Source organism: Anopheles coluzzii, chromosome 2 (genome assembly GCF_943734685.1).
Source record: "Anopheles coluzzii chromosome 2, AcolN3, whole genome shotgun sequence".
Lineage (NCBI taxonomy): Eukaryota > Metazoa > Arthropoda > Insecta > Diptera > Culicidae > Anopheles > Anopheles coluzzii.
Window position 1 is genome coordinate 3,707,136 of NC_064670.1, and position 20,721 is coordinate 3,727,856.

A 20,721-nucleotide genomic window follows, 5' to 3' on the forward strand; every position below is an offset into this window, starting at 1 on the left:
CCTGTTTGCGAGTGCTCCCCACCCCCTAGGAGGGGAGATTTGCAGTAAATGAATTATTCTAAGTGCACATGTGTGCAATTATTCACTGCTCGACGTTCTATTCACCGATCAATTGTTGCCCATCACAGTTGTCTTCAGTTCAACCTCACACATCTCCCCTCCCACCTTCGTCCGCTGGGGGCCATGCTTGCCCTGCCCAACTGTTTTTTTTTTTCTGAGGCGGGAAAGGAAGGCTTTGGCACCCGCTTCTACCGAAGCCATGGGCGCCTGATGCAACGACTCGGTCGAAGCTAATAATAACGACAACAATGGCGTCAAAAGCCAAGACATAAAAGCGAACTAATATGCAAATTGCGCTGCCGCTGCGGGATGCACTTTGTCGCGGCTGCTGCATCTTGTTAGAGGGAGAGGGAGGTGATGCAAATGTTTTGATTGCAATTTCGTATGCACCTACTGTCGATGCGGGCAGATAACCGAGGTGCGAGGGTGATTACTGATGATATGCAGCGATGATTTGAGCATGTAGAATAGAGTTAGAAAATGGAAATTCAATCGAAAGTAAATATAACATGTTATTAAAGTACATTAAAGCCACAATGTTAAGGTAGGGCTTAACATAAAAAAAATACTCGTATCATTCAAAACTGTAGCCGCCTTGAAACGGAATAGAGTTAGATACTCATCGCGAAAATCAATGACACACGATGCAAAAACGAAGATTTTACCATCCCGGAAACGCAAATAGAACCTCCGGTGTGATAATCGAAGCAGCAATTAAATGCAGGAAATCCTCCCCGCATACGGTGATTGTTTTCAAATTTATTTTTCCGACGATTTGCTTATTTTGAACGGGTTGTAGAATTTGCATTCACTGCAAAAAAGGGCATCTGTACAAAGTGACTCTTTCGTTTCCCGTGGGGTAGGTTTTGTTGCACTTTGCCAAGGCTTCTCCGGGCTAGATCATGATTTAATCGCCATAGGTCGTGGTACAGCTGACCACAGTGCACCAGCCACACGGGGTCGTAATTGGCCCTAATTTGTCCAGCACTGTGTAGCAGTGAACGCCTCGCTAGCGAAAAAAAAAAAACGTTCCACGCTCGATGCAAAAGGATGTTTGTGTCCTCCCCTTCGAATGGCAACAGTACAACACTCTTCATGTCCCCCCCATGGCAAACGATTGTAAATCGTTTGCAAAAGTTAATCCAATCAACGTTCATTTAGCCGATCGCTGATGCAGTGACGGTTTTGCTTTCGGGAAACGTGGCCTATTTTTCCTTTCCCGCCTGAGCTCCAGCTTGCGTACGGGGGATGGAAAAATTGGCTCCCTGTTTGTGTTTGTACGAAGGGAAGGAACGTTGGCAATTAGTCAATTAAGTGCGCGTGAACCCTCTGCGCGCCAGCCGTAGCCAGGCGTAGAATCAACAAAACGTAGCAAACGCACCAAGTGCAAGTGCTGAAGTTCACAACATTTGATCAGGAGGGTTGGACATCCCGAGGCTTCCCGAGGGGGGTGGAGGCGCGGGAGTTGACTGTTTAATGAATGAGTGCGCATGCAATTGTACGGCATTACGGTCATTGGGAGTAGCAGGCACGTCATGTACGACGTCATCGTATCGGTTGTAGGGGCAGTTCGATGCGATCCGCTGCAAAGAAGGCGTCCTGCGTCAATTAGTGTCTTCCACCAAGGACATCGATAGACTACTGTCCAGCAGTGTTTGTGTGTGTGTGTGTGTACATTTCCTAATGACGTCCTCTAACGTGATTACTAACGATTGGTGCGCAAATGAAGTAGTCGTTCGCTCTGTTTGATGTACCGTGGCAGCAGGATGAGTGACAAGGCGTGCTAGAATGGTGTGATTGATCGTGCTGGAGATTTTAACCACAGTACAGTAATCGATCAACAGTACAGTTGTGTGAATGTGTGCTGTTTTTTCTTACCTATTATTCCCCTCAGTTTGCGTGAAAATTAAATTATGAAACATGATGCAACTTGAACGGTAATATTAAAGTATTTGCTTTATTCGAAACGGTTCAGCATCTCTCGCGTGTTAGATGACTCACAGCCAGACAGCGAAAGCTCGATACAAAACACAAAGCATTCCACCATCAACCGATGACGGTCAAAAGATTAGTCACCATTAAATATTTTAACTATTATGTTCGCGGAATCAAGTCGGCGGTTTAAGGGCGGTTTCGCTGTTGGATTCCTTGGCAAATTATTGTCCCTGTCTCTTTTAACCCTTTTTCTAATGCAGGTGGTTGTCTCTCGAGACACAATGGTTGTGTTTTGAACGATTTTTCTTTATCCCTTTTCTCCCATTACGAAGGAAACATAAAACAAAGTCCATTTTTTAGCAAACCATACCCTTGGGGAATGTTTTGAGTTGGCACGGAAAGGATTTCCGTTTAAAATTTAAAGACAGGCCAAGACAGGCTACCAATAAAAAGGGCATGAAGATTGCCGAAACCGGCCTCCGTCAAGCGAAGATGATGCAATACGAGATCGTTTTTCCAACACAAAATCTGGTTCACGGTGTGATACGCCTCCAAAATACTTTTCTTAATCGCTCGCGACCAGTCCTTTCCTGGACGATGGGCAACCAGATAATAGCGCGTCTGGAATCGTAAAACCTGGTGCGGTAGTTACCGAAAATCGCGAACGAAGACCTTCCTGGAAGTTGTTCTGGTTAGATGCTGAACATTGAAGAACAAAGACTTGTTTCTAAACTGAGGTCTGACCACATGGATTGATTTATTGATTCTGTATTATAATTTTCAATGGATGCGCAGGGCGAAAACATGAAGTCAATGTCGATTACCGAAGCTGTGGGGAGATGCAGTAAAGCCAAAAAACGTGTTTAGCGTATCCTTCCAATTATTTAAGGGAAGGTTTGATCTCAGCATAGGTTCTGCAGAATCCATCCTGTTTGACCCACAGCATGATCTTGCAATGATCATGTCTGCCAAATTGCAAAAAAAAAAATACAGACTGAATTGCACCATGCAAAGCAGTTTGGAAACTGTTGGCTCATTAAGAAACGACGCCCCACCGTACGACTGCGAGGCGATGTGCGCTTTCCCGATTATTATTATAATTTTCTCCTGCAAAACAACATACGCGTTTGACCAGTAAGATACGCAAAACAAAAAACCTGAGAAGACACGAATGATTTTGATGGCCAGTAATAACAAAGATTATTGCACCGGTCATTACCATTTCGGTGCTGTTGTGCTGGGCGATTCGTGATGAATCTCCAAAGCCGTTCCAGCAGTGATATGTTCTTGCAGGTTGTCGCTCGTTCGTGCTCTTCTGTTGTGTGCGTGTGTGCTCTGGTGTGTATACATCAACGAAGGTTGCATCTTACACTGACCGAAGCTCAGTTTTATTGCCTACACCCTTGCGTATGTTTACGATCGTGGATTAATAACAATAAATAAGCAGGACTGAACACAGCTCACACAAAAAGGCAAAGAAAGAAAACATTCACATGTACACACGCATGGCCGCAACCGCAAAAAGGAGCAGAGGAGCATCATTTGCGAACGACAGCCGAGACTGTGGATCAGTCGCACGAAACAAAGCTGAAAAGCCTCATTTCAGCTACCGGTACGGGATACCGTCGCTGCCCTCTCGCGCAAAGCGGGGTAAGACAGCACATTAACGACGAACGATTTCGATGCGCATCAGAACAGAAACCGGGCCACTGGTGGATAAGGTGCCAAATAAATCTTTTCCTCAAGAGCTAACCAAAAGGATTTGGTGTGGTTTTGCCTTGGGAGATGGGTGGGACGCTTGCAGGCTACCCGAGATTGGTTGCGGTTTGTGCTTGCGGTTTTTATTTCTGCTTTTCTCAAACAGTGGCCCTTGTTCGGTGCGCCCAGAAGCATGTTGGGTGTGGATTTGATATGCTTCATTTTTCGGGAGAGGAGCCTTATTTTGGTTACTGTTGAATGCTCGTGAAATTGTTAATTCTACAGCTCTTTTTACTGTTAAACGCGAACGCATTATACTTTCGGCACAACACTGCTGTTTTGAAGTGGAGCTTTGTTAAGAAACATTTGCAGAGAATGAATCCGTATCACTCCAAGAGTCGTATGATGTGTTAATGATCATCAAGGGCTCGATCTGTACAAAGCCTACTCTTTAATGTCTTTAATGTCAATCCTCCTCGGTTTTGCTGAAGCTGAGGAAAACGAATACCACCCTCCGTTAAACGTCCTCCATGCATTTCGGCTCGATAATTTCGATATCATCGTGTCGATAATTACACACCCAGAGATGCATCAATCTCACACAAAAGAGCGCTTATCTTCTTTTGGACTTGTTGTGTGCTGTGTGCCAAACAATGTTGCAGCAATGACAATGAACCTCCATGGACAGGAATGAAATAGCAAGCACCATGCATAACACAATTATCTTCGTCCAGCAGCAATTCGGTAGCTTCGTAAAAACTGCGTAACGATCCCGAAAACGTGTCTGGCCTGACAGATGGGCCAACAACAACTCATCGCTCCCGAAACGCTCGCAGTCGTGCAGGAAACGTGACGGTGCATCCAGCAGCAGGATTAAATATTAGCCCGCGTGCTGTGCAAGTGACGCCTGCAACCAGATCGCAGCAACCAGAAGCCACTCCGATCGTTCCGGTCAGCGGGTGTACTGCACGACGATCGCGCTGCAGTAGCCCGTTCTCTTTTGCTTCTTGCCGGGGCCTCAGACCACAACCCTGTTCCCCAAAACATCGCCCCCCGGGTCGATGACTTTGCCAGTTGAACGGTAGTTCAATTCTGTAGCTTGAGCGTTTTCTCTCCTTTAAATGGGATTTAAATCTTCTGGCTCAACCCTACCCCGTGTGTTCCTGCCACGTTTGGTGTAGCCCCCCATATGGTTGAGACGTAAATTGGAGGAATAAGAATTGAGCAACCGATTACGCTTCGGTAGCCAAACCACAAACACACACACACACACACACACACACACACACACAAACAGACTCATGCCCATCTCCATATGCTCCAAAGCGCGTGAGTTAAGACGCTGCTACTGATCTGCGTGACTCTCGTCAGTTTGTTGTAGGCCGCGCGAAGACGGGCAGGACGAAACGGGCCAAGAACAATAAATCCATTTTGGAAGCTGCAATAAACCCTTTCGAATGGTGGCTGGTTGGCTGGGATCGGGAAAGAAAGTCCATCGCAAGACGATTTCAGATTGACGTGACGTGCCTCGCGCCCTCTCGCCTCTTGTCTTAAATCGTCCGCTTCAGGGACGAACCACCGTACAGAGGGTAGAATCATACACAACAGCACACGAAGGTTTGCCGTTCGGAGGTTCGTTGCTTGTTCGATCGTTGAAATCTGCGCGCGCGCTGAAAATCATGAGAGTCGCTCGGGTGGAAGGCGGGGGAACCGGGTTGCGTGGCAAAACAAATGATCGCTCGCAGAACCGAGCCGGGCACCCGGACAGAACACCTGGGCTGCCGAGTAAACGCTCGGTTTCAACGACCCCAAAACGGGTGGACAAACAAAGAAGAGCAAAGATGTAGCTCTGGAACACGCCGAGAATGATGGTAGGTGGATCGAACGGAAGGGAGGGGGTCTTTCCACACCCCGTGGGGTTGGGCGTCGTTTATCCGTCTCCGTTCCCCCACATTAAGGGGGTGCAAACTGCAGCTCCAGACCCCTCAGCGCGGCCGTGCCTTCTCATCTCACATGCGCAAGCCGTTCGTTCCTTGTCAAACGGAAGGCTCTGTTGTTTGTTGTTTTCTTTATTTTGCCTGGAGGTGGCACAGCGAGCGTACGGCTGATTTTTGAGCGGGAACTTTCGATCGTCCTGTGGGTGAAGCCAGAACAGGTTTTGCCGTTACATGCCCACGGGCCGCATGCATGGGCGTGTTACATCGGGAAGGTAAACAAAAACAAACGATCGGGTCGGACCGAGAGAATCGTTCTCCCGAGCGCCCTGAGCACTCCGGTATAAACGGATGCATCTTCGAAGTGCGTCGCTTTTGGCGCGATCGCGAGAAGGCAGCACCGTCTTGATCGTGGCTTGATCGTTTATAAGGTTTTTCTTTTCTTTTTGATACTACTTCAACCTCAGCCTCGTTCTCTCTCCACACACGAGCTTCAAAATGCACGGTGTTGTTTTGGTTCTCGTTTTGCTTTCATACAGCTTCGCTCCATCCCCTTCTGCACCCTCAGCCCTCTGCAATATTCACCCCGAACGCACATACATACACACAGACGAGGAAGGGAACGGACGATTGTCTGAAAATCAGGGCCCGAGAATTATTCTGCCCGCGTTACAGAACGTGTACACATACACGGATCGTTCCCCGCCGTATCCTGCACCCGTTCTCCGTTCTCCATTGTCCACCACATGATCCATAATTACGATCGTACTTTCTTTTCTATCCTTTCCTCTCACCATCTTCTACACACTCCCCCTGCCCGTTTTCACCCCGCACCCAGAGCCGTCTTTCGAGCCAGCTCGAGCTCGTTTTACGTTAACGTTTTTACGTTTTTGTTTTGTTCGCCAGTTTCGCTCCGGCCCCGGTGTGTGTCCTCTTATTGCTATTGCCTTTTATCCTCATTTCCTCTTCTTCTTCCTTTTCTTCGCTTGGCGTTGCTGCCTTTTCTTTATGCTGCTCTCCCGTGCACATCGTACGACAGCGCACACGCAAGTGCAGCATACAACGCGCCTTTATCTTTTTTTTCCTTCCACTTCTTCACTCAACAATCGATCTTTTTCTCTTGGCCTTTTACTACACCACAAACGCACAGGTCAACAGACACACACACACACACAAATACGATGAATCAGGTTCTCTCTTTTGCATCTTCCCTTCGCTTCCCCCGGTTGATCATCCGCCACCCTTTTCGTTCCCTTTCCCGTGCTTTTTTTTTATTTATTTATCGCTTTTATTTATTTAATATTCACGCTTTTCTTCGTTCTGGACGCTCTCGGCGTGTGCGGATGCGTATGCGGTTGTGTGCGTTGGGGGCACAATTTCAGGATCATCTGTGTGTGTGTGTGTGCGCGTGTGTGTGCTGTGGTCAGATCGGGGTGAAAAGTGTACAACAACTGCAACTGGGCCGGGATGCACTCCGCTGGATGCAACCACGGGCCGAACGGGGAGAACGGGGGCAAGTGAACGGATTTCTGTTTTTGTTTACAATCCGCTCCGTAGCTTTTGCTCGATTTTCTACCATTTCGTTCTCGTTCTATGCTTCTCTGCTTGTGTGCGCGCGCGCCCGGACCTTCCTGTACGCTTCATCGGTTACGATTTTTCCCCGATGCTTTTTAGCTTTAATCTGTCCCTCTTCTTCTTCTTCTTCTTCGTCCTCGTTTACGCTGCTTGTTGTTGCTTCTTGTGTCTGCGTTCACTTTACGTTTTTACGGCACTGTACCTCTCCTGGGCTGCACTGGTCGCGGCGAGTGTCCGCCATGGGAAGCTGCTTCCCTCTGTCATTCGATCGCACCAAAGCCACGATCACTCGCGATGGCTTTCTCTCTCTTTCGCTCCCTTTTCCGGACTCGTTTGCTACGACGCGCCGAACATCCATTCTGAAGCCCTTCTTGTCGCGTCTCTCGACTGCTTTTGTTCCTCCAGCGAATTGCGCCCCGAAGGAAGGGGGTGTGTTTTTGGGGGTGCTAGCATCTCCTCTTCATTGGTGAAGCTAACCTCTGTTTTACCCCATTTCCAACGCTTCTCGGCTGTTTCGAGCGACACCCTTTTGTGCATGGCAGATCTATAGCTCGTTACAATACTTAGTAGATGGAAAATAATCAAACGGAACGGGTTCGATAATGGGTGGTGTGCAAATCGACACAAATACAATTAAGTTTTATTGCGTAAGATGCACAATTGCATATGGCAGATATAACGAATGAAAATCGACTCATTTTTATCACAGTCTTCTATTTTCTTTGAATGGTTTTATTAAATTAATTTCAATATTCCTCATAACTAAACCATAAATAGACTCAAAACACATCACTATTCCTGTAGCCGATAAATTTTGCTCGAGTTCCTTTTTTTGTAAATCATTTTACGATCGTTGCGTACCAAACCAGATTTACTGCTCGATCGTTCCATCTGTTCGGAGCGTTTGTTTGGGGGGTTGTTGCTTTTTTATGCCTTCCACTTGAAAGTGTTGTTATAATGTGGCCACGCGCAGTGTGTTGGTGTGGGTAGCCGCCGCGTCTTGGACGCGTCTTGTCCTGCGTTTCTCCACGTGCACTTAATGCAATCAAGCCCTCCAGCCATCCATCCAACAGCAGCAGCAGCAGCATCATCAAGAAGCCAGGGTACAACGACTTTTCTTCGTCTTTCGTTGCGCGGTCCGTGTCCGCTTCGGTAGCGCGTTGTGTTTGGTGATTTGTTTTGTTATTTTCCTTTTTCGGTCCGTTTGGAAGAAGTTTGGAAGTTTTGGCGCGCTTTTTATTCTGAGAGAAAGATACGAAGCATCACGCCCATGGATAATGGTCCTGCTTTGTATGTGGTTTGTCTTGCTGTTTTCTCTTCTCTTTATCGCAATATTATAATTCTATTTTTAATTCAGCTTTAAAGGATCAAACTGTGGCCTTGTTTTCTTCATTTTTTTTAATCCACAAAAACACATACAACACATTACGCTATCTCGAACCCGTTCCGTCCTACACACCTTGCCTGTGGTAAGAACCAATCCAAACCCCTCTCACACGAGATGCACGTACCGCCGTTCTACAATGTTCGTACAGTGCGCGCGTTATCGAAACGGGTTTAACCTACCCGGTTTTTGTTCCTCCCCTCATTGGTTGATATCCAGTCGCCCCGAATCCCTTCGTCCGGCTGTATCATCGAAATTGTCCTTCTCGTGTATCGTCGGGGCACCGAAAAGCCCCGCTCGGTAAGCCGCGGTGCGAAGGCGTCACCCGAGATAAGTAGGCCACGCTACGGAACTGGTTTTTCTTTCCTGGTCTTTCGCCCTGCCTCACGGATTCGCTTTCCACAAGCTCTCCGAGCCGCTAGAACCCGGCGGGGCCAATTTTCCGTCGCGCCATGTTCTTGTTCTTCCCCATTAGCTGGCTCCAAGCGGCCCGCGGGACACATGGAGTGCATTGACACGGGTGAGAACGGGTTCCCGAATGCAGCTACCGTATGCACCGTGCTCCAGGGTGTGTGTGTGTGTGTGTGTGTGTGGATGTATGCAGGACGTGCAGGACGTTGCGTCTCTCGGGTGTCCGTGAATCACGGGTTATCGGGCAGGCGTATTTTTTTCATATTCAAATGAGGGTGAAGCATAGCGCAGAGCCCCCCGGGCGGCTGCAGCTCGGAGTTTCGGTTTACCGGTGCCCGCTGCGGTGACCTGGCCCGTGGCCCTATTTTATTTCCATAACTGATTTTTGTTGCTTCACGTTTTCCTCTACCTTTTCGCCGTTTTCTCTCGCCTTTGGAGAAAGGAAACCGGCGATGGTGCTTCCGTTACGATATGAACACGCAGACATTCAATCCTTGACCGTGGAAGACGCTGGTGTCAAATGCAACGCGCAAGCAAACCGTTGTGGAAGAAGGAGGACAACAACAACAACAACAGCAGGAGCACCAACAAAAAGCGGAGCATAATCCATGCATCCAGCGGGGACCGTCGGGGCCAGTAGCGCGAGTGGCTGGTGTATAATAAATGTTTTATTTTCATTCCCGTCTGCCCATGGTGGTTTGATCCATTATGCTTTGATTCGATTTCTGGCCGGATTTGGTTAACCGTTGCGATAAATCACTCGCTGTTGTCGCGGCTGGAGAATGAACCTGTACCGCGGCGAGTTGGATGGTTGGATGTGCAATGAAAGGGAAGCATGATTCCAATAGCACTAGCAAAAAAATGAGTGTCCCAATGGGTGTGAGTCAATATTTTAAATCTATTTTATTCCTTTTTGGTGGGACATTTATCACAACTCAATTTGAATAATTTATTTCCAATCGACGAACAGAGTGGAAGGCATTAAGTGTTGGGTTACTTTTTCCACTGTTGGTGCTGACCACAAGTGCCCGGTGTGTGAAGGAGCCCCTTCTTTGCTCGCCGTGTTCTCAACCGTGCGAAATGTTAAACGCAACTTGAAACGAACTCCACTGTCCGCCCCAATCCGTTCCGGCCCAGCACTCACCCGGCAAAAGCTTACACAAATCACACACCGGAAGGTTAACGAGTGGGTACAAACCGGTGGCACGCGTTCTGTTGCACCTATTCAGCATCGCGATCACTATCTTGCTGCGGCGATAATACAAACGAGGCTTGTAGTCGTTCGAAAGTAAAAAAAAAAAAACACCAGAGGTTTCATCGGAATGATCTCAATCAGATAAGCAAAGTGTAACAAAGTAGCTTCCCGTGGTGTGTCGTGTTTTTTTGTCGTCTGAATGTTCCCACTCATTTTTTTCACGACTTAATAGCCGATGCTAGAACTGATACGTAAACAAAAACCACCGACTGGCTGAGAAGCGCTCGGAGATTCCCGTTTTGTGGTAAATTGAGACACGCGAGCGGAAAAGTTTCAAGTAACACACCAGAACCGACCGAACCAACCGAAAGCCACCGGAACCCGACGGCCCGACGTAATGAAACACCACGCGCAAAAGGGTGCACTACTCTCGCGGCGGAAGCGTGTCGAGAACTCGCGCCAGACAGTATGGCACCGCGTCGCGCTAACCGCGACGGCAAAACAATACTCCCATTAGATGGCTGCGTGAGATCGACTGGTGAGGAAAACCCCTGCAGTGTGGAGAAGTGTTTGCACCGTAAAGTCACATATGCTTCGCCAACAACAGCACAAACAAGCAAAAAAAACCCGATTAGTCAATCAGCGGTCAATCATGATGTCACACACCATAGCAGTTGGGTGGTATGTGCCTGTGAGGCAGCGGCACCATGCCCAGTGGCAAGATGTTTTGCCCTTTTTTGCGTTCCGCTCTGGTGCATCGTTTAACTCAGGCAGGCGCAATCAAGGCATACCCGCGTGGGCTCTTTCTTCCGAGGGCGGCACAACGGGTCCGGTTGCGGTGCCAGCGTCATACCAAACATCATTATGATTATTGCTGCACCTCTAGCCCGATCTTCCATCGATCGTTTGCGCACCGATCGTCGCACACGTGAGAATTTTAATTATTCCTTTGCTCGTCTTGCTTGGAGCGCCTCGTTGCGTGTGTGTGAGCTGGTGCCTTAAATGGGCTGCGCCACGGTGGAATGTTCCTTGTTCGATTGGATATCCTGTTCCTGCTTACTTGCTTGCTTTATTGCATTTACCCGCTCGTCTCGGGGAAGAGGTACGCTTATTTTTTGCTGATTTCATTCAACTCATTTCTGACTCAGTCGGGCGAATCGGTGCAGGTAGGCAGTGGGGCATAAGGGATTTATCGTGAGAAAGGCATCGATAATTGACGAGCTTTGAATGCGGGTCACTTTATTGATCCTTGTGGTTGTTGTGGAAATTCAATTCTTGCTGAACTTTATAATTACCTCTCGACATCCTTGAGGCTTTGGGAGGGAGACTTTCATTTTTTGTCGTTGTTGTCGGTAACTGTAGCTAAAGTACGCTCGTCATGACATGCAGTAGTGAAGTTAGGGATCTTTTGAACAAAACAAAAACTTAAAAATGATTCACTTTAACCGGACTGTACTAACTCAACAGTTACTCGAAGGATGCAGTACCGTTCCATAGCACACACTCACACACCCCTTAGCATGACCAAGCAAAACGTGTGCCTTTATCAATGCTTCCTGAGGCTTAGCTGCTAACGGGTGTTTTGCTTGCCACTCGGATCAGTTCCTCCATATCCGCTAGCTCCACCATCCAACAGTGGACGCCTGAGTCACTGGGTGAGAATTTTAATTGAACCCAGGAAAAAGGTTCCGATACGGAGATACGGAGACGGTGCGCTCTACATACAGTCCTCCGCAAGTCCCACAGTAGCTAGGACGGTTGAAGTGTGTTATCTGACGAGGGGTTAGAAGGTACGCAACAAAGGCTTTTGTTACTGGGGCACTTGAACCGAAAGTGCTTCCGGGTGCGTGGAATTGGGTTCTTTATTGGGAACAGTGCCGTGCAAGAATGAGTCAAGCTTAGCACACAGGGTCTTACGGGTATGGATATTCCAATAATAATTTCAAGTACATAACTCTCATCAATAAATTTTTGAATAAAGACTTATCCAATTCCCTATTTTGTGCCTTTCGTTCACAGATGTCCCAACAACACCGCTGTCCCAGTCACCACCGAGCGCCTCCTGCAGTCCGTTCGCGAACGGTAACTTTTTCGGCTCGGGACAGGTGTTCTTCCCCCGCACTCCGGCCAATACCGCCAACGGGCGTAATGGTGCGCGAGTGTTCTTCCAGCAGACACCGAACCCGGGCCCGCAGTACACTCCGGTGGGCAACTCCCAGTCGCAGCAACAGCCACCGCCCGGGTCCGCAAACAGTCATTCCAGCAGCAGTGGAGTAAGCAGCTCCGTCGATACGCCATCGTGCTCGTCCGGCACGCCGCACTAGTAGGTGTTTTGGTTCCAATATCCGAAGATCAGTCGTTAATGTACAACTTCTTATTCACAGTCATCAGGGACAGCTTCAGCCGATCCAGTTCAACTGGCACGACGACGGAGATTCGAGCGAGTCGGATGCGTCCACATCGCAGGCCACTTCCTCGTCCGGCTGCAGTCCGCACTGTCTCGGGATGGATGGCAGTGGACCGAGCAGCTCGTTCAGTACGCCATCTTCGTCCACCGTCATGAGTCCGTCCTCGTCCGGTGGTACGCTCTATGCTGCCGTGCCGCCCCATCTCGACTACATGGCCGGCCGGGAGCAGCTGCAGGAGTTCCCGGGCAAGATCCCGCAGCGTAAACGCAAATCGCGCACACCAAAGCCGAAGAAACCGGGAGTAAGTAAACGAATCCATTGATTAGTTGTAGTATTGGAACTTTTTTTGTGTTCTGGAGATTCAGGATTTCAAAATATGCCATAAGACACATTTGCATGAAGAAAATCTTTCATCAAGTAATGCTGGACAATCGAGCGATCATAACAAACGTTAATTCCAACATCCCAACGGGTCGTTCGTACACTGTTTAAGCGGGTGAGAAGAGCAAGAAACTCTGCACCCGCTTTTGCTTCTCCACCGCCAGCGGCAAACACTGCTCCCCAGTGCTACCACCCATCATTATGCTATTATGTGCGCTACCCCACGGACAGAGCAGCAGCCTTCATCAGCGGCGTTGTGCTCCAGTTGTTTTTCTCCCCCCGTTCTTTCCATCCGCTTGCTCTCTCTCTCTCGAGCAATTACTTAACATGTCCCTTCGAACCTGGGCGTCGATGATGGTTTCGTTTATAATTAGCTGTCCAGTAGCAACCACCGCCACTGCCACCCGCCCCTCGTCAGCACCGTACACCATCATCGCGTCGTCTTGATATCCCGGCTACGCGTAAACAAGCGCACCCGGGAGAAGAAGATGCACTTTGTGTTTACGTTTACAGCTTCTGCAGAGGGCCAGAGTGATGGGCCAAGCGTCCTGCTGCGTTATGATCGATGCTGCCCCATTGATGTGTACGTGTGTACATAGCCTTTTGTGTTTTGTGCGCTGCCTTATTTTTCATGCCCATCTCTCACGCCATGCGGAATGCTTTATTTTCGTAAATAAACAATTGTCCGTCGCCCCGTCCCGTGAATCGTCGTCCCGGGCTGGTGAAAACTGTGCCTACGAGTGTCTGCTGCCTTACACCATTTTTAACGCGGCATCGCGCGGCTGAGGATTATGCTTGGATTGATGGATGAAGCCAATCTCATAATGACGTTCTTTCAATTGCGGTGGCAGTGGGCTGTTTTTGTGCTGCACTGTTCATTCTCAAACGCATCTTTCACTGCAAGTGATCACGCAAATCAGCAGAAGGCAACCAAATAAAGCGACTTGTTTTTTGTCCGGGATTTGCTTCCATTTGGCGGGGTTCCATCACAAAACGGGAAAACGATCACGACTCATCCGAATGATCATGGCGCGGGGTGCGATCATAACCACCGAGGGCGGAGGGCGAGCAAACATTACCGCGCTGACCCAGCTTCACAGCAGGGGAGCGAAAATCTGTGTGTGTGTTGTTTATTTGATCGAACGCGAAGGGGCGTGTGCGCGTGTGTTTATTGTTCTGCGGGCTGTTGCCGCTCGCGCACCCGCCCGGAACAAGACCGCACGTGTGCGTTGTGCATTGCTCGCTGCTCGGGTAATTCGGGTCCGGTTCACTTTCGCCGGGCGACACGTGTAAGCAACTCGGTGTGCGAGCCGGGGTGTGGGGTGTTATGATTTTCCATCGCCGCACACACACTCACACGCGCGCGCAGCAGGCCGGCTACTGATTACCCTCGCGCGATGAGCGATATACTGTGGGAAATTGAACGATTTGTTAGGGGATGCGCTTCTTAATCGCGCACTACAAACAAACGGAGGGAACAAAACGATGGCATTGAAATGGATGCAGTTTGATCGGTGAAAATTGTGCCGGTACGGCCCGGGAGGTTGCGTTCGTTGACCCATTCGACTTTGAAGGCGGAGACCATGCGCCTCCATCTATTGTTTGTGTGTGTTTCTGCTACCCACAGTCGTGCCCTGCCCAGTGGGCTGTGGATGGTTGTTTGTGGATGGGACTATTTAGGAAAACTGCTTCCAGATGATCATAAGTGATCGTTACGCTTGGCATCGCAGCACAAACAAAAGGTCTGATAGTCCTGGACGATGGCAGCAATGAAGGGGTTTAAAAGGGAAATTTTGTGTTTATTTATTTATATTTAGTTGGAGAATAATTCCTTACAGATTTTTAGGTTGTTTAAGTGATGTGATGGACATGTGATATTAGTTTTGTAGCTAGGCCTGGACTTCAAATTCAATTGAAAGGGCGTAAATGGAGTTCTTTACCACGTTTAAGATGTAAATGTCTCCATAACATTTCAAAATCAAATAAAATCGCGTACACGTACACATATCGAGCAAGAAAGTTGCTATGAGGGAGCTCAACCGTTATGACTTCCCCTCGGTGTGATCCACTTTTCTCTCTATTCAATAGCTCGCCACGTTACCCCATCGAAAAAATGAAAAGAATGGTAAATAATAACGCAGGTTAACGCAGCAAAGCATTGCATCCCGCGAGTCGATTACGAGCGGATGCATCATAGAGAAATGATCAGCTTGTACTGCAATCGCACGCAATCAAATCACGTCCTCAATCGGGCACGTGTCGTGCCGTGAGTGCATTAGTGAGCGCAACCGTTCTGTGCGTGAGCAAAATAGATCACTGCCGCCTCCCGATGGGCAGAGGGGAAAAGCTTCAGAAGCAAATCGGAAGCGGGACAGCTCGCGCGCGCCCGATAAGAACGGCTAAATAATTGCCTACAAATCGGCGTTCGCTTGCTGCTGTGCTGCGTGCGGTTAGCGGTGCTGGATATAGGTTACGTGGTGTCGATATCACGTTCTGCATTGGTGCAGCGATGCAGTGTACTCCCCTTCCCCCCCTTGATTCTCCCCATTGCGGCAAGACCTATTAACGAGGGTTAAATTACTGATAATACTCGGCTTGCTAGAGTCATCCAACGGCGCTGGTGGTGCACCAGAGTGGCGAGCGAATCCTTTCTCGACCCTTGGACGTGGACGGCGATGCACAGTGTCGTGTGACCCACTTCTCGGGTGTGTGGTTGTTTGTGCGTCTGTTTGCGCTGCATACAACATCAACCACAAACGTCGTGGTCAGCGAAAAGCCCCGAAGGTCCACGCAACTGGTGTGACGATCGTTTCTAAGAAAGTTTTTCCATCGTAAGCTTCGTGCCGTCAGAATGCATATGAAGAGGGATGGTAGGTTGTAATTAAAATGAGAGTGCTCGATGCAGCCAGAACACGGGCAAGGGAACTGTAGATGACCTCGTTCGTGGTATGATTGATCGTTTGTGTTGCACGGAGAACATGGCACATGTAGAGGTGTTCGGATTGGGATCATTGATGTGGTGTGATTAGAAGCATTAATTGATGTTTTTGTCTCGTTGCGCAAAAAGAGCTTACCTTTAGGGTAAATCTCATTACAATACTCTCGTCTAACTCTCGGCTTTTGCTACTCTTTTCAGTTTCTGGAGCAACCATTAATGTGGCAGATGGCGGTTACCGCGGCGCTCATTGTGCTCGGCTGTGGATATCTGGCGGCAAGGTGAACCGACGGCAGCAAACGCTTGTCCCAAGTTAGCTCACAGAGCCGTTGGACAAGACAAACCAGCAAGGGACGAACCAGGACCCTTAACTCCACACCATATCCCCATCCCATCCCCGACTGGAGCGCTGGATTTCTGGAATTTCTAGAAGCAAAAGTGTCATTTCTGTGTGCCGAAAGATGTGTCCCAGGCTGAGCGAAGAAAGAAAAAAGCAAAAACTCGTTGGTTTAGAACTTACACCGTGATAAAAAAAAGATATAAGAATAACGAAGCGCAAATCGAAGAATCAGTGTGTGGAGGAAGCGAAAGGAAAAACTCATATTGGTCTCAACTTGCAAACGTGCGAGTAATTTCACCAAATAGCGTTAGGGAACAGTTTCTCTCCTGTCCGATAAGTGCCACACTTTTCCAATGTGCCTGTTTCACACGCAAGATCCGAAGAACTCGGCAAAGCAAGAGGAAAGCGAAGCTTGAAAAGACCCAACCCGGACTATATGTTTGACATTCTCTGTACATCCCGATCTCGAGTCTCGAGTGCAGTCGATCGATCGAAGACGATCCTTCACGCGTTCATTGTTGCATTTTAAAGCTGTTTGCCTTTTTTTTGTTTACAAGCACCGTGCGATAGGACAGGACACTGAAGGCTCAACTTTTCTACCCTGCAAAAAGGGATCTTACGAAGGAGCAGAAACACTTACCAGCTGATTTACAGCTTACCAGGATAGCGTTAGGCAATTTCTATTTTCGGGAACTAGTGCATAGCGAACCATAAGTAAGGTGGCGGCAAACCGACGATGTGTAGTGTGTAATATTAAAGTTAAGACCGTGTTGCGTGTAAGCTTAGTAGCAGTATTACAGACAGACAAAGGACGCGCCCCGTGGCCGTTGAGCTTTTAAAAAAATGATGTTTTATCCCAGATTTCGTGCAACGATGCATTTCAAACTACGCGCGTTTCGGTAGCGCTTAAGGAACGTGGTGCGCAGCCATCGAGTTTCGTTTTAACACTTCCCTTTTAACCCATTAACATTACGTTCGATCTCTTTGTTGTACATGTTTATACCTCCCTCGGAACGAAAGCTTTTCCTCAAAGTTAATCAAATTTGTTTCTCTCCTTCCATCTCTGCCATTTTGCAACCACCCGAAAAGCGAGTGTGGGTTAGGTTTAGAAGTAGGAAATGCTTGTGTTGTATCTCAGCCGGGGAGTATATACTTGTATCCAGTATCATTTTTTTTTTTTTAGCTTGATTCAAATGATGATCTTCACGTAGAATATAGAATGATTTTACCGACGATTTTACAACGATCTAGCTAAAGTTATTTTAACGTTTATTTCCACCCTTACATAGGATTTCGTCTGATTCAACTCAGTTGTAAAACACACAACAACGATTTATCAAATCGAAAGCCATACATTTTAGGCTCCATAGTCCAGGGCATCGTGTCGTAGTCATCGGATTGACTCACAAGAAATTTTAGAAGTGTCCTGTGGACTTGAGATAAATCGGAAAACCCTGTAAGACAGCATTTGCCATTGGGAGAGTCGAATCGAAATGAAACAAGGTAGCAGAAGCAATAATGGTTTACCAGGTATCCATTGAATAGGCAGCAACATTTTTCAGTGTATTTAGCAAAGGAGAGGATGATAACTGTGCGTTTAATGAGGAAAGGTAAAAACGCACTGAAGAATATATCTTCCTCAAACCACCTTGTACATGAAGAAATCGTCCACCGGAAGGCGATAAATCGTGAAGCAACAGTGCCAACGCGTGAGGACGTGAGAGAAAAGCATGCAGCAGCATTCAGCTGCTGTCGATAGAAATTTAGCATAATTTGGTACAATTAAGTGCTTTTGGATCAATTCGCCCGATGCATGGCCACAACTCCATGTGCCTTCAGGAATGTTGATGTCTCTGTTCTTTTTTTTATATCTTACATTTAAGGCATTCTATAAGCTAAGTGTGATTCGAAAGACAGTGAGAGGGTGAATAGCTACAAGATATGAAGCGCTCGAAGTATAGTTAAATTCGTTACAAGGAGGAATGTTACTGTTGTAATTCGTTATCAGACACAGCAATCAAATCAAAAAGCCCGTAGCGTAAAAACAGCTATGTGAAAAGAGAGAAAAGAAAGCTGCAGTTCACTGTGTGATCCAATCCAACCTGCGCACAATACAGCACTGCTGCGAGTGAGCTTATCTGGGCTGCTAATGAGAACGAAGAGGAAACCAATCCTTTATTCCAAATATTTGCAAAAAAAGAAATTGTCACTGTGTTAGGTGCCCAAAGATTTTTACTTTTGTTTCGCCGATAATTGCTAAAGTGTTTCTCCTTTCCTTCCATCTTGTCTGTACAACAAGCGCCTTAACGTGCCTTCAATTCTTATGTTCAATGCACCTTTTCATTCTGTTTGTATTCCGCTGCTACCGTATGCAATAGATGGGGAGACAAAACTAGCAAACTAAAGATGATGATGTTGTTACATGGGCGGAAAACAAAGACAGGATTGATCTCAGTATCGGCACTCGAATCAGTTTGTTTGTATATCGGTTTACCGAGCTCCTTTGAGTTAGAATAATTTGGCGCAATGCATTTGGTTTACGCGAGGATACCGAATCCATCATTCAACACACGCAACGCACAGCATGTGGCAATGAGAAGAAAATTTAAATTAATAAGCAAAGCATACGGCAAACGAATACTAGAGGTAGACGGGTTCGTTCGAAACGGAACCGTTGTCGGTGATTATTAAATAATTTACCTCTGGGGAACGCTTTTCCGAACGCATTTGGCTTCTCCCAGGAAGAACGCAACATTTTGAAGCGATAGATACGCAGGCCTTAAAAACCCGCCCCGCTTGAACTACTTCGAGATGAGAAGTAGGTAATTTGTTTTTGCTAAGGTTAGCTTAGCTTTCGACGATCGGAACATACATGTGTGTTGAACAGGTTTGCAGATAGAGTGCATTCTGGAAACACGTGCAGTAGTAGCATCGGCGGTACTGATATGGCCACCCCAAAACCGGGTATCTGTCGTTGATTGGAGTGTTTAATTCTTTTTGATGTTGTGCTTTTGGCGTACGGAAGGGGCTGTGATGTAGATGTTTGATCTCATTTTATTATTTTTGTTTGCAGAAGGAGGGAAGAGCTTATCGGAAGAGGATTTATAAAAAAAGGAACGAGTAAAATTTCATCGAATAAGGTTTCTAGGGAAGTAAAAAAGCATATATGAATCAGGCGTTTAAAGCTCCAGGGAACGTTGTACTGAAGAGGAAACTTTGTGAAAGACACCACCGCACCTTACCACGATCATTCTAGCGATGCTACTAGAGATGACCCAAAAGATCGCTACGATGATTTTTGACGATATTTTTCTTCTATTTTGCAATTCTTTTGGTTCTAACACTGAGACCTTATGACATTTTTTTTGCTGCAAAAATGTTGCCAAAAATGATCGTGGGAGATCTAGAGGGGCCGGTTCAGAAACCACCTGCGACAGAGAAGGAACGTCAAACGGAGCTCAGATGCGCAACGCTGCTAGGCATTTTACATTTCTTACGTATATATGTATTTTTTTTTTTGTTTTATTTGTTTCATTTTTAAGACATTACATGATAGAACCTTTTTAGAACATATCGAACATGCCGATTTGTGCATTTTTAGTAGTATAGATAAAGTGCTTTTTCGTGCGTCGGTCAGTTATCTGGATCGAGGCATCTGTTGTTGGCTGATGGCGGTGTAGTAAAACCCCGAGTAAACGCGACGGGAACTTCGATTAGAACAATATGTACCGATAGATACGCATTGTCACGCATTATATAGTTGTTGGAAACTGTATCTCTCTTGTATGATCGCCAATAAACATGAGGTAAAGCAAAAGTAGAAGGTGTATGGGTGGCTAACTTTAATTAAACTAGGATTATTGAGACGTGGATCCATGTTATTCAAAAGGAAGGCATTTTTATGAAATAATCTGAATATATGATTTTAACCGCGTGATTTATGAGAAAATCGTAACTATTTTACCAATTTAATTGAAAGGCGCGGCCAGTGTGCATTAACGAACTTTTTTAACTCAAAGCTTTCACTAGTGTCCACTAGAGTGCGTTATCGGCTCGCACCAAGCATGCACAGTGGTAGTGAATGCAAAAGATAAATTAGCTACTTACGTACAATAATAATGATTCGATCAATGATGTTGATGCAAATTGATGATCTATGATTTAAATTAGCTACATTTTGAAAAACAAAGCACTATTGCGAGACATTCGAGCGGTAATTACCGTTTGTATAACACATATGCCCTAATTGCACTATGGGCTATGGATCAAACTAAATCCCTCTGAATTGTATTGTGAGCGGCGACGCAGCACTTGCGGTATGTTTTGCGTATTATAAAATCTGTAAAGATACAATACTTCATGCACATTTATACAACAATGCAATTAATAAACATTCGTGTAACGAAATCGTTTGTTGTTACAATATTTGGAAAGAAAAATAAATAAATTTTAGTTTGAAATCAAT

At 46.8% G+C, this 20,721-nt stretch overlaps 1 protein-coding gene across 1 annotated transcript in view; it reads left to right on the forward strand.

Annotated features, from left to right (window-relative positions):
• The window catches only part of LOC120949863 (cell death protein hid), a 56,377-nt gene extending 36,304 nt beyond the window's left edge, over positions 1-20,073 (forward strand). The window contains exons 2-4 of the mRNA XM_040367431.2: positions 12,212-12,515; positions 12,577-12,901; positions 16,118-20,073. Of these exons, the coding sequence (XP_040223365.2) occupies positions 12,212-12,515; positions 12,577-12,901; positions 16,118-16,201 (713 nt within the window). The 3' untranslated portion in view covers positions 16,202-20,073. The remainder of the gene's footprint in view (positions 1-12,211; positions 12,516-12,576; positions 12,902-16,117) is intronic.
• The last annotated feature ends 648 nt before the right edge of the window (positions 20,074-20,721 follow it).